At 44.3% G+C, this 14,936-nt stretch overlaps 1 protein-coding gene across 1 annotated transcript in view; it reads left to right on the top strand.

Moving 5' to 3' along the window:
- ALMS1 (ALMS1 centrosome and basal body associated protein) overlaps positions 1-14,936 on the top strand; it is an 80,687-nt gene that overhangs the window by 23,794 nt on the left and 41,957 nt on the right. The window contains exons 2-3 of the mRNA XM_063457546.1: positions 4,855-4,992; positions 13,300-13,459. Coding sequence (XP_063313616.1) covers positions 4,855-4,992; positions 13,300-13,459 — 298 coding nt within the window. The remainder of the gene's footprint in view (positions 1-4,854; positions 4,993-13,299; positions 13,460-14,936) is intronic.

Here is a 14,936-nt window from a genome sequence, read left to right on the forward strand (position 1 = left end):
GGACTAGCAACATCTTCTCCAAGTGAAAGTGTGTTTTCTCTAGCTGGAGTGTTAGGTAGAGAGAAATCCTTACCACCTGCTTGATACATACTAAAAAACATGAAGATAGCCATTATTACAAATGGAAATTACACTTTTAGATGGTGTTAAACGGAAATGACGTATCGGCCTGAATACCGGAAGTCACGTGACCAGCAAGAAACATCCGGATAGCGCAGCCATCATGAGAAGGTCGACTTCTACAGACTATATGGGAAAAGGACTCCATATTGGGAGGGAAGGAAAACGGGAACTCCCATATATGGTATTGAGGGGCGGGTTTTTGTATTTTTACACATGTGTTTGGAATTTTACAATTTTGTATTTGATATATAAGCAAGTTATTGTTACATAACATTATTGCACCTGAGGAAGACCAAGAGAGTGGTCGAAACGCGTTGGTTGTGCTTGTTCAGCTTTTATTTCCAATAAAGTATTTTACTTTTTGCATTTTTTATTTTTGCAGTGACATACAGGCAAGTGGTACCCCAACGGCATTCCACTTTGCAGATAAAACATTGGTAACAGTGGGGTATGAGATATGTCTTGCACATTTTTTAGTATATAGGTTGCGGTTGCATCAATAACATGTAAAGATAGGTTGTGGGTTTTCAGTGGTTTGGGATAAGCATGCTAGTTAGGTAGTCAGAATACATAAATCAACGTTAGTTATACTTTAGCTTAAGTTATAGTATGTAGAGTACATGCTGTAAAACATAGCAGCGATAAGAAGAGAATATAACATTTGCACATCATATAGCTTGACTGTTAATTATAGGGTTAAATATTGGCTGTGCTTGTGTCTTGAGACTTCTGGAGTAGTTAGGGAAAGGCAGGGCATTAGGGAGCAATAATTCAGGTTATGTGAAACAAGTGTAAAAATTGGGGACTGTGTTAAACTGCGGTGGAATGAGTCCCTGTAGCTGCTAATCTTCACCCGATGCCTTTTATGTGCTTGAGCAGGTAGTCCCTTTTTTGACCCGTTAGGGGCACTCCGCCATCTCGCCTTGCTATGGAGGCGCAGAAGCCTCTTCTGTATGGTCTCCGGGTCTGGCTGAGGTTATAAGGCAGGCGATTAGGGGCAGCCCGGTGGGATTGTGGCAGGTTAGTGGGTGCTTTTACCACTTTTCTTGCGCAGGGCTGCCTGGCTGCGTTCCGGTGGGCCGCGTGTGAGCGTCGTGTGGTCCGCCATTTTCGGGTTCTCTGCACCTTGGTCAGCTTGGGTTTGTCACTGGATCGGGAGGGTGTCTTTTGAGGTGAGTGTTCTGGCTTGCCTTGTGTCTGAGCCTGTTGGTGACTCATTTCTAGTTTTTCCCCAAAAAGCTGTAAGCAGGTTGTTAAGTTTAGCATTAAAGTCCCAGCATGTGGCGGCGGCCATGTTGCTTAGCTGCATGTTTTCCGGCTGCTCCCATAGTCCTGGGGGGGGAGGGGGGAGCAGGGCTTTGGTGGGGTAGCACCTGCAGTGCATGGGCGAGGAGAGCGGCCGCCTCTCCCCGTTTCCATTATCCCGTTTCCATCGTGGGTCCCCGAACCTCCAGACTCTCGATGTGGGTCTCAGGTTTATCACCAAGTCGCTCCTGTTGTAGGTGGCAGGTCCCGGTGTGTTTTTGTCTCGCTTTCGGCAAGTTTTCTGTCGGGTTCTTGGAGTTTTAGCGGGAGCCCAGCTTACATGCGACTTCTCGGCTTGCTGGCTTGACCCTGCCCCCCAAAGTATTTTACTTTTAAATGTATTTTGGTTCCTGATTGCATCCAGACGAAATTTGATATCCGTTTCTGGGGGACCATCTTTTATACAGCATCTTTTTGGAAATATTCTACATGCCTTTACAGTAGAGAGCAGACTTATATGGCTCTCTAAAGTATGAGTGCTCCAAGTTACTTTTTATACTATATATTGGTTTTAACATATTGCCCTATGATAGCCGTTTATGTTACAGATCATATCATTACTCATCCACCGTGTGCGCAAAACCTCTTCTTTTATCCAATTATTATATGAACCCACAGTGTGCTAGTACTGGCTTGCTAGCTAAAGCCGCATGGCTAAACAATTAATCCTTTGTTTGGTGACAGATGAGGCCCTGCTAGTTGCCAAGTGGCTTGAGAGGCTCTATCTATGCAATGGCACGAGGGGATTTTTGTGGCCACCAAACGTAGTGGCAGGATGTTGGCCTCTCGGTGACTAACCAGAAAAAGGGGAAGAGAGTGACAGGTGAGGCCCTCTCTATATACCATGCGAGGCGGCTAGCTCACGAGTGGCCCGATGGGTGTTTGCCTCCGAGCGTTGAGTCTGGATGTTGGCCACTATACGACAGGCGTAGATGCCAAGAAAGGAGAATACCTATAGTCCCTAATTGCCAGTACGCTAAGGATATACCCAGGGGGAAACAGAAAATGTATGTATATACAGGTGTATGTACCTGGTAGTATGATTAGATACCCTTACTGGTCGTAAGGGTTATTAATACCTGTATCCCAGACGGGTAAAACAATGTATGAAAATTTAATATTGACATTTAAAAGCGTATACCCATATGTGTGTTATGCAAGTTTAATAGAGCAAAATGGTCAGTCCCAATGTTTATTGTATGCTTGTAATGCCCCTGTTTGAAGAAAATTAACTTGTCGGGAGTGTTATATCATCTGTGATATGGAATACAACTGTACCCCGAAACATGAGTGTAGTGAACCATGACTGGCAGCTGAATAACCGAATATGTGAAAATACGTAATTGGAAGGACTTATATTTTAAGCGTGCAAAACATGCAAATATTCCGTATTAGCCTCTGGAATCCTGCATAGTGCATTCTTGGGTAAATGTATGCGCATTGTTAGTAAATGTAACTAAATGCCTATGTAGGCAGGTATGATTATATCATAGCAAGCATGAGTTGTAAGGAAGTTTTATTGTGTAATTATAATTATAGTGGGAATGTAATGAGGGGAATAACCATATGTCTGAAAAGCCTGTAGTATACCGTTTGACAGATAGGAGTCAGTATAAAAGTGAAAATGCTATAGTTTGTTTGCTTATGAAGTGAAATAATGTCCAAGAAGCCTGTAGTACACCGAATGACTGATAGGGGTCAGTGTGTAGGTGAAAAATGCAGTGGTTCGTTGGTTTCTACATGAAATGCAATAATGTCTGAGAAGCCTGTAGTACACTGAATGACCGGTAGGGGTCAGTGTGTAGGCGCAAATGCAGTGGTTTGTTGATTTGTACATGAAATGCAATAATGTCTAAGAAGCATGTAGTACACCAAAAGACCGGTAGGGGTCAGTGTGTAGGCGCAAATGCAGTGGTTCGTTGATTTGTACATGAAATGCAATAATGTCTGAGAAGCCTGTAGTACACTGAATGACCGGTAGGGGTCAGTGTGTAGGTGAAAAAAAAGCAGTGGTTCGTTGGTTTGTACATGAAATGCGATAATGTCTGAGAAGCCTGTAATACACCAAAAGACCGGTAGGGGTCAGTGTGTAGGCAAAAAAAAAAAAAATGTATTTCGTTTGTAGTTTTAACCCAACAGATTTGAACCAAAACAGATTTTAAACAGATTTTACATGAACAGCTAGGTGAGTATAAGGTAACGAAATAACCGTGCAAAACGTAAGGAAACCGTAAAGTGAGGACCTGTGCTGTGCTGAACGCCGTGGGAACTAATCCTGGCGCAAAAGGTGGGTCAACTTACGGTTTGAGAGTCCCTGAGACACCAAATGCGATGCTGACTGGAGAGAAAGCCACTGGATTAACGGAAAGCCCTGCTGCAGGATTCCTGGACACAGCTTTGAGTAGGAGACCTCATGGAGCAAATGTGAAACCAAAATGGCATCTTGTATGACCTGGAAGTGGATCTCATGCAAATGCTGACCTTGAACAGTTTTTTCGTCTGACCAACAAAGGTAAGTAGGGAAAGGGGGGGGGGAGTCCCTTTTATAGGTCTATAGCCCCTCCCACAACTTCAGGCCATGCCTTCCAATGTATACAAGTATATTATCTGACATAAGTACCATCAGCCCTGTGTTGTTTTCACAAGCACTTATTCTATAGGTACTCCACAATGGCAGGGGGGTCAATTATGGTCAAGGTCATGGATTACTCATATGGCACTATTGCAATTAGTTCCTTATACTGATATGCTCTGTTACATATCATAATTATCTTTTATATACCGTATTTTATCTGACATAAGTACCATCAGCCCTGTGTTGTTTTCACAAGCACTTATTCTATAGGTACTCCACATAGGACTTTTCTATTTATGCTATGGTTATTTCACCAAGGACTTTTATATTACTTTGGATTGTTTTATCTGTGAACCAATTATCTGTATTTTATCCCTTCTATATTATTTTAGCTCATGGATACACACACTATATTCTTTTTCCAGTTTTAGAGCTAATCTATTAACTTTGTCTTATTCCCTCTTACTTTTCTGTAATATTCAGTTTTGGAATACCAGAATGTGTATTGTATAACTGCTAAGAAATATCATTGGTAATGGAAGGGTGTCATATTCCCTCTTTACAGGAGAATTCTTCATTATTTGTGCCATTTGTGGTTCTGGGTATCTAGGTAAAATCTGCAACCTTCTATCTGATGGGGCCGTTCTACCCCAGAAATTCAGTTGGCAGAGACCAATGAGGTCTAACGACTTTGTTGGAAATGTGATAAAAAAACCTCTGGGGTGCCAAAGTTAGCTGTCACTGGCATATACATGAGCTCTTGCATGTGTATCTGTTCTGCTGAACACTACTGAGACAGATATGTTTAAATATGTGAAAATCATCTTCCATGTATTTCTTTTTTCTTTTAGCCAATTGCTACTACACCTCCAGCTTCTAGATTAGGAGCCTTGGAGGACCTTCATAGTCAGACCAGCAGCCCTGGGACCCATATCTCCAGCACCAGTGGCATTTCTTTGGGCGAGACCATACGGCACACAGCCATCCAGGTACCACCTGCTCATACCATACCATTGTGGCACAGTTCCCTGTGAGATGTCGCACATAGAGGTCGATCTGTTTAAATTGTAGCTGTTATTCTGGAATTTACACCATTTAATACAACATTGAAAATCACTTCTAACTTGTGTTGTAACATACTCCTAGGTGATCATCAGATTTATAAAGTATAGGTCTATCTCGACTGAGCCACACCAGGAGTACTCATGGAACAATCAATGATTAGACTATACAGTGTAGACAAGGCAAAACATGCTCAAGGTTTAGTAAACAGAACAAAGGTTGTAAGCAATAAAGAGGAGTCTAGGGAAGTATCAATAACTACCGATCAAATATTGACAATTATTAAAGGAACATTATAGGGTCAGGAACACAAACATGTATTCCTGACTCTATAGTGTTAAAGCCACCATCTAGCACCTCCAGCACCCCCTCCCTAAATATAGTAAAAACTTACTCGTTTTCAACTCTGCAGCTGCCTGTCTGCCTCTCACCTGCCTTCTGTCTGCTGACATCATCAAAAGTGGTGGTCTGAGCCAATCACAATGCTTCCCCATAGGATTGGCTGAGACTGTCAAAGAGGCAGATCGGGGCAGAGCCAGCAAATGTCAAACACAGCCCAGGCCAATCAGCCTCTCCTCATAGAGATAAATTGAATCAATGCATCTCAATGAGGAAAGTTTAGCGTCTGCATGCAGAGGGTGGAGACATTGAATGTCAGTGCTGCTCACTGTGCAGCATTGCCCCAGGAAGCACCTGTAGCAGCCATCTAAGGAGTGGCCAGTGGAGTTATCACTAAGCTGTAATGTAAACACTGCATTTTCTTTGAAAAGAGCGTATTTACAGCAAAAAGCCTGAAGGAAATTATTCTACTCGCCAGAACAAATACAATAATCTGTAGTTGTTTTGGTGACTACAGTGTCCCTTTAATGAGCAGAATGGACAGCTCATGCAAGCAACATGGTGAAAGCTTGTAACGGATGATAGCTCTAACGTTTATCGTAACCCTATTAATGTGTGTTAACCTTTTTCACAAGATGTTTACTTTTACATTTAAATTACCGTAAGGGTTTAGCAAAGGCAGAGCAAACAATAGAAATACTGGTTAATTTAATGTATTATTTCTCTGTGCTGATGGCCAAGTGCAAGGAACAGAATTTATAACAATAACTAACATGGAAGCGCCAGTAGTAGGATGAAGAATTGTACATTACTATACAGGCTGGCAATACTGGGGAAACATAGTGGCACACACTGAAAGGCTCTTTTATACAAACCATGTGACCAGCATTGAGAGTATTGCACTGGTAACATCAAGTGAACTTTCTCGTTACAGTGCTCTATGGAAAAATATTGCACATAGAATGGAACACAGGAATGCTTTGAGTTCTTGCACTGTTCCCAGTGCAAATGTTTGTGTCAATATTTTCATCTGCTTTCAGAAGAACTTTGTCTTATGCAAACGTGGATAATTCCCATCATACATTTTAAGGGACACTATAGTCACCAAAACAGCCTTAGCTTAGTGAAGTGGTTTTGGTGTATTGGTTGTGACCATGCAATCTTACTACTCAATTCTCAGCCATTTGGGAGTTAAACCACTTAGCTTATACTGCCCTAGCCACACCTACCTGCATGTGACTTTCACAGTCTTCCTAAACACTTCCTGTAGAGATAGATCTAATGTTTAATCTTCCTTTATTGCTTATTCTTTTTAATTAAAAAAATCTTATTTTCTGATCTGTAAATAGCCTTCTATGCCCTGCAGGAGTCTCATGTATGTTATTAAAGTTCAATTTACAGAGCAGGAGATACAAACTTATAAAACAAGTTAACATCTTAAAATGAAACATGTAGCTAGGGCTCTATGGACAGAAACAAAACTGATCTAACTTCTAGATGGCACATAATTGAGCAGGGAGCCTGCAGGGGCATCTATACACCAAAACTGCTTAATTAAAGGCAAACTATAGTGCCAGGAAAACAAAGTTGTTTTCCTGGCACTATAGCTCCAAACAGTGCTCCCCCCCCACCCTCCACCGGTTGTGCAGAAGGGGTTAAAAATGATTTCTGTCATGTGCCGATGTCCCTTGGCGATGGCTGGGCTCCGCCTCAGCTCCCCCCTTCCGACGCCAACCAGCGGGGGAGACCTAATATGCATGTGCGTCAATGGCCATGCTCGCATTAGTACTTCCTCCATAGAAAAGCATTATACAATGCATTCCTATGGGGTTTCATGTGTTGCTGGATGTCCTCATGCATAGTGTGAGGACGTCCAGAGTCAGTTAGGCAACCAAAAGTCGCTTAACAACCCGGAAGTCCCTCTAGTGGCTGTGTGGTAGAAAACCAGGGACCCGGTCACAGCAGACCAGCTTAAAAAGATGCTGGCAGATCTACGCAAGGACCTGGTGCCTGACATGGCCTATTACAAAGGAGCTATTGAGAGAGCCACCTCTAAGATCACACAGCTTGAGACCTCTACAAGCACGCAAGACACCAGAATCACTAAGGTGGAACAACAGGTGGCAGACTTCATAGGCCAGCAACTCGCCACCTCTGGCAGATTGGACGCACTAGAAGACCAAAGGAGAAGGTACAACCTGAAGGTCCGGTGCATTCCCAAGTCGGTTGAACTCGCTGCCGCCTAAAAAGGTGAAATCCCTGAAGCTGGATGGAATGTTTTGGTTACCAAAAACGGCTAGGGTGCCAGTGTCTGCCACTGTGGATCTCATACTCCTATTTCAAGCTCATCAGGACAAAGCCTCACTTCTTGCTGCTCTCCGAGGGAAAGCCCCTTTGCTCTTTGAAGGTTCCTAGCTATAAATATTCCCAGACCTCACGAATAGCACTCTAACCTGGGCGAAAGTCGCTGCAACCGTTTCTGCAAACTCTTTGCACTAGAGAAATTGCCTACAGGTGGGGGACACCACGAGCACTACTATTTACGCATAATGGGACTATGTATAGAGCACATCGTTTTCAGGAGCTAGAATCGAATATAAGCTCTGCGGGTATTTTGAGGCCCTCGATGACCACTGGAACAGGCCTGTCCCAGCTGAATCCAGCCAAAATGTTGAAATATACTGCTATAACACCTCAGCGAGTCTCAGCTGCCAGATTGCCCACCTGAGGGAATAGATGCCGATTTTTTTCAGAAGACTCCAACTTCCACCATTATTAACTGCCATGTCTAACATAGAGATTAGAGATTGTTTTAATTTTCTTTCCCACCGATTACTGTTACCATGGTTTTTTTTCTTTCTTTATTTTTATGCTATTCTGTTTTCTCTTATTGAGCTCCGTGGCAGACCAGTGAGTACAGGATCTCACAATACATTTTTACCGCCCCTCTATAGCCAACCTAGATATCCACCCAATACAACTGGATACTATCTTGCCATACTTGTTAGATTTCCCCCAGGGAGGGGTGCAAAACCAAGGAGTTGGTCTGACTCCCCCCTGAACATGCATAAATGGGGTGCTGCTGGGGCCAATTCATACAATACGCAGGATTCATCCACTAAACTGCAACTTCAAAGCTCACAGATTGTATTAGCTTGTACTGTACCTACCTTTTACTGCAGAGACCCCCAGATTAGGCTGTCAGAGTAGGACCTGCCAAGAATGGGGTACATAGATGTTGTGGTAAGCTTGTCCAATGTATGATCGTATACAGGGCCGGTGCAAGGATTTTTGCCCCCCTAGGCAAAAGTAAAGTTTGCCCCCCCCCCCATCACAATGCCCTACCCATATGATCTGCCATGTTAACTAACGCCAGTGCTGCAGTGCCGCCGTGTTTACATTAAAAGGCCTGCAGGGACAGGCTATAGACACCAGAACCACTACATTAAGCTGCAGTGGTTCTGGGGACTATAGTGTTTGTTTAATGTGAGGTAAATTAGAGATTAGTGCCACGAATAATATACTAGATTGCCTACTTACAACCAGATGAGGATGATGATGGGCTCTAGCTGTAGTCTGGCTCCACTGGTCTGGTGTAGAACAGGATCTCTGGAGGCTGTTTGTAACTGTGGTCACAAAAATCAATGTTCTGGGAGAACGGGAAGCAGCTCCCTTTTTTGGGGGCCCTTTACACAGCTCAGGGTCCACCTTCATGTTCCAGCAATGAGTTTGTTCACAGGGGGTGGAGTGTGTAGGGGGATGTCCTGATATGTGTGTAAGGAATGCATTGTGTGAATCTGTGTTTGTATGTGCAAGGTGTGTTTCTGTGTATGTACGGGATGCAGTGTGTGCGTCTGTAAGGGGTGCATTGAGTGTGTGTAAGGAATGCATTGTGTGTCAATCTCTTTCCCCCCCTCCCTCCCTTGTCACTCTCTTTCCCCCCTCCCTCCCTTGTCACTCTCTTTCCCCCCTCCCTCCCTTGTCACTCTCTTTCTCCCCCCCTTGTCACTCTCTTTCTCCCCCCCATCCCTCCCTTGTCACTCTTTCTCCCCCATCCCTCCCTTGTCACTCTCTTTCTCCCCCCATCCCTCCCTTGTCACTCTCTTTCTCCCCCCTCCCTCCCCACTCTCTTTCTCCCCCCTCCCTCCCCACTCTCTTTCTCCCCCTCCCTCCCCACTCTTTCTCCCCCCTCCCTCCCCACTCTCTTTCTCCCCCTCCCTCCCTCCCCACTCTCTTTTTCCCCCTCCCCACTCTCTTTCTCCCCCCTCCCTCCCTCCCCACTCTCTTTCTCCCCCTCCCTCCCCATTCTCTTTTTCCCCCTCCCCACTCTCTTTCTCCCCCCTCCCTTCCTCCCCACTCTCTTTCTCCCCACTCTCTTTCTCCCCACTCCCCACTCTCTTTCTCCCCCTCCCCACTCTCTTTCTCCCCCCACCTCTATTGTAGTGTGGCCGAGCTCTGTATGGTCCGCGGGTACAGGGAGCTTTTGTTTCCTGTACCCATCCGGACTAACAGGAAGTGCACACTGAGTGTGCACTTCCTGTTAGTCCGGCCGGGTACAGGAAACAGATGCTCCCTGTACCCGCGGACCATACAGCGCTCGGCCACGCTACAGTGAGGGAGTGACAGGAGGGAGAGCTGAGCGCTTCCCTCCTGTCAGCCCCTCTCCTCATGCTGCGCCCGGGCGGTGCGCCCTCATGGACGCACCAGCCTGGGCAAAGCTGCAGCTGCCTGAGGCTCTCTACAGAGCGCTCGGGAGGCTGCAGCATGAGGGGGGGGGGGGCGGCGCTCCGGGCGGCGCCCCCTCCCAAGGGGCGCCCTAGGCAGCTGCCTAGTCCGCCTAACAGGTAGCGCCGGCCCTGATCGTATACCCTAACTAAAACCCCATTAATTTTGCCTAGGTGAGTTGTTTTAAATACAACTGATATTAATTGGCCCCAGCAGCACCCCATTTATGCATGTTCAGGTGAGTGCAGCCCGCTGGTTTCAAATTTTGTTTTATCCCAACATATTTGGTGTAACACGCATGCAGTGTGACAAAAAATGATTGGATATGTTTGAATGCATAGTCCTGAGACCACATTTATCGCTAACATCTGTTGCATTCTGCTGAAATGATGGAGCCGATCTGTGTTTGAAACTTGATGATATCTAATTAATTAGCTGTTTTCTGACATTTCACACTCTACATCAATTCTTCCATCTTTATTATTTTGGCCTAATGAGTCATGCTTTTTATAATAGGTTTTTATTATTAAACCATAGTGCTTCTTGGCAGAAAACATTCTGATTTCCCTCAACAAATGACAGCTCCATGCAGTGTGTCTGTGTGTGGTGTTTTTTTTATGTTTTTGTTTTTTGTATTGTATAAATTATCAACTTATGTCATGTTTAAAGAACAAAGAAAGTGCAGAGAGCCGCATTGACTTGATTGTTACAAAAGAGTGAGTTAAAGTGTAGTTTGAAGTTCTGACATAGATGTATCTATTTGTAGGACCCTCAGACATAACATATTATTTTATTACATAATAATTAAAAAAAAAAAAAAAAAGGCTTCGTTAAGCGTCATCTTTTAAGTACCACTTTGTTCTGGATTTTGAATTCACTTTTACATAACCTTAACACTCAGGTAATAGGAATGATGTGTTTGGCAGATACACAAGTAAAATTACGTACTCTGAAGACATCAGTGTGATCATAGTCGAGTACTGAGCCAATCTCGTACAATGATTCTTTATTAGTTGCCACAGCAAATATATTCTGCTGGTGCATGTTAATACAAAGAAAAAATCTTTAGTTACGTTTTTTGCTTTTTGTTTGTTTGCCTTCCTTTCACCTGTGATTTGTTCTGTTTGTATTGATGTGTTTAGAACATGTTATGCTCATCCCAAGCATGCTTGTCAGACTTTGTTCTCTAGCGCAGCATTCATCTCGGATTCACTGTTGCTGTTTTGGCATTCTTTTCAAGACTACAAACTTTGATTGTGCTTATGGAAAGACCCAGGTGTACTGTATAATTTAACAGATGCCTCGTCCATGTAAGGCAGCATTTGTATTTTATTTTTTTGTAAGGAAATCTAAGATATAGATTTTTACTGCCATTTGAAGTTTGCAGTTAGTGGCGCTTATTTACTACGTTTTGAATGTGCATTGCCCACTTACGGTAAATTGAGAAATAATACCCACATTAAATTACTAAATCCTTTTAAAATATTTACTAAAGTCAGCTGGTTAAATGTTTAAAGAGTGGCCCCAAATGTACAGATTATGTAATGAACAAATCTGTGTCAGCTAATTTAAAGTTGGCATCCCAAGCAAATTATACAAAATTAAGCAGTGCATCAGGTACCTGCCTCTGAACTGGGCAGTTTTGTGAATTTCAGTTTTTATGCTTTTAAGCTACAACCATCTCCCAATATTAATAGTTGAAATTGGTGCCTGGGATTATAGAGCTAAATAATAAAAATACGAACTATAGATGAACTAGTAGTCATCCCCCAAAGCCTTGAACAGCAGTTTAGTTGGATATAACTACTTCAGGGGGTTGGGTAGAAGCTCTTGGTTGTTGTAGGGGGTTGGTTAGAGGTTCAGGATGGCTGTAGTGGGGTTGGACAGTAGTTCTGTAGGAGTTGGGTAGAAGCTCTGGGTAACCATCAGGAGTTGAGTACAACCTCTAGGTCACCGTGAGGGGTTAGATGAAATCTCTGGGTCGCCGTGAGGAGTTGGGTACAAGCTCTGGGTCGCTGTGAGGGGTTAGGTACAAGCTGTGGGTCGCCGTGAGGGTTTGGGTACACGCTCTGGGTTGCCGTAAGCGGTTGGTTAGAAGCTCTGGGTCGCTGTGAGGGGTTGGGTAAAAGCTCTGTGTCGGTGTGAGGGGTTGGGTAAAAGCTCTGTGTCGATGTGAGGGGTTGGGTAGAAGCTCTGTGTCAGTGTGAGTGGTTATGTACAAGCTCTGTGTCGGTGTGAGGGGTTGGGTAGAAGCTCTGTATCGGTGGGAGGGGTTGGGTAGAAGCTCTGTGTCGGTGTGAGGGGTTGGGTAGAAGCTCTGTGTCGTTCTGAGGGGTTGGGTAGAAGCTCTGTGTCGTTCTGAGGGGTTGGGTAGAAGCTCTGTGTCGGTGTGAGGGGTTGGGTAGAAGCTCTGTGTCGGTGTGAGGGGTTGGGTAGAAGCTCTGTGTCGTTCTGAGGGGTTGGGTATAAGCTCTGTGTCGTTCTGAGGGGTTGGGTAAAAGCTCTGTGTCGGTGTGAGGGGTTTGGTAGAAGCTCTGTATCGGTGGGAGGGGTTGGGTAGAAGCTCTGTGTCGGTGTGAGGGGTTGGGTAGAAGCTCTGTGTCGTTCTGAGGGGTTGGGTAGAAGCTCTGTGTCGTTCTGAGGGGTTGGGTAGAAGCTCTGTGTCGTTCTGAGGGGTTGGGTAGAAGCTCTGTGTCGGTGTGAGGGGTTGGGTAGAAGCTCTGTGTCGGTGTGAGGGGTTGGGTAGAAGCTCTGTGTCGGTGTGAGGGGTTGGGTATAAGCTCTGTGTCGTTCTGAGGGGTTTGGTATAAGCTCTGTGTAGGTGGGAGGGGCTGGGTAGAAGCTCTGTGTAGGTGGGAGGGGCTGGGTAGAAGCTCTGTGTAGGTGGGAGGGGCTGGGTAGAAGCTCTGGATCTGTGTAGGTGGGAGGGGCTGGGTAGAAGCTCTGGATCTGTGTAGAGGGTTGGCTGCAAGCTCTGGGTCTGTGTAGAGGGTTGAGTGTATATAACATTAAACATATGCAGGATGCCAAGTACACAACCACGTGTTGATGTGATTAGAAGTAAAATTCAACTGCATGAGAGACTCAAATATCAGAATATGTTGCTTAAAATAAAATGGCTGGTGATTAGAAATAATGTTTTCTGATGAATAAATATTATTTTCATTTAGGGCATGGAGTCTTGGTACCATCTCCCAGCAGAGGAGGATGTCAGTGGCTTTTTACCGCCATCTTGTGAATCAGTATCACCGGCTGAGCAGACAGAGTTCCCAACGATGGAAGGAGGAACCTTGCATTCAGAAAAAGGAACGGCTAACTCAATACAGCTTGGTAAGGCGAATTCCATGATACTCTATGTTCTTTGAATACAACCTTTAAAGAGACTAATTTAGTTGCATTCTTTCTATAAATCTCTGGGATTTAATCTCTTTCAACTAAGCCATACTATGGCAAAACTATCAAACTCTACTACTCTCCCAATAACACCAAGGTGAGAAATGTTGCTCAAGCACACAAATATTGCAACCACAAAAAATAATTGTAACATTTTAACGCTCTATGCAGCTTCAAGACAGGAAGGACAGGTAACTATTGGCAATTATAACTCCTGCCCTTGCTTCAACCTCTGGCTACTATAAAACAGAACCACACTTTAAACTCCCAAGTATCTGCCTTTCCCTCCTTCATTTTTCTGTCCAGCAGTGATGGAAACGTTGTTGCGTTCAGAGGAAACGCTCTACTTCTGGCTTTCTACCAATGTCTGCAGCACTCTGTGGTCTCTGTTTCCTCCATGCATGCTTGGCGCCTACGTGCCGGTCCGCTTAGCCAAACTAGGTGCTGGAAATGGAGTGCAATGAGCTTATTTCATTACATGCTGATCAAGGAGTGCAAATGGGCATGCAGAAATCGATCACAACACAAATTTGACAGGTTTCAGGATTCAGGACATTTGAGGCCAAAACTGCTGATCAGGCTGCCAGGCGCAGTTCCTGTTAGTTGCTAATGTGCCACCATCTTCTCCAAGCACACCAAGTATATTTTTAAGGTAGAACTATGCTGCCCTATTATTTAAAAAAATGTTTACCATACTTTCTTGACCTTTTTTTTTTTTTTAGCTTAGCTTTTCTTTTGTAATGCACCTGAATCCCCAGGAAATATAAAGACCGTTGGTAAGACCAAACACATAAGTTGCTGCATAGCTGAAAAGAGACATGTGACCATCAAGTTCAGCTTTTCTCACATCTGCTGTCAATAGAAAAGAAGGCAAAAAAAAACAATTTGAAGCACTTCCAATATTGCAACAATCTAGCAATCAGGGCCGTTTGAAGGAATTTGGGGGCCCCAAGCAAAATAGACATGGAGGCCCCCCCCCCTCCACGCCCTCCCCACCTTACGCACGCAAAGCCTACAGGAACCACAATAATTAACATACACCACCCCATAATTAATCCACCCCCATAATATACACCCCCCATAATTAATCCACCCCCCCATAATTAATCCACTCCCCCATAATATACACCACCCCATAATTAATCCACCCCCCATAATTAATCCACCACCCCATAATTAATCCACCCCCCCATAATTAATACACTCCCCCATAATTAATACACTCCCCCATAATTAATACACTCCCCCATAATTAATCCACTCCCCCATAATTAATCCACCCCCCATAATTAATCCACCCCCCATAATTAATCCACCCCCCATAATTAATCCACCCCCCATAATTAATCCACCCCCCATAATTAATCCACCCCCCATAATTAATCCACCCCCCCATAATTAATACACTCCCCCA

The sequence above is a fragment of the Pelobates fuscus genome, chromosome 6 (assembly GCF_036172605.1).
Source record: "Pelobates fuscus isolate aPelFus1 chromosome 6, aPelFus1.pri, whole genome shotgun sequence".
NCBI lineage: Eukaryota > Metazoa > Chordata > Amphibia > Anura > Pelobatidae > Pelobates > Pelobates fuscus.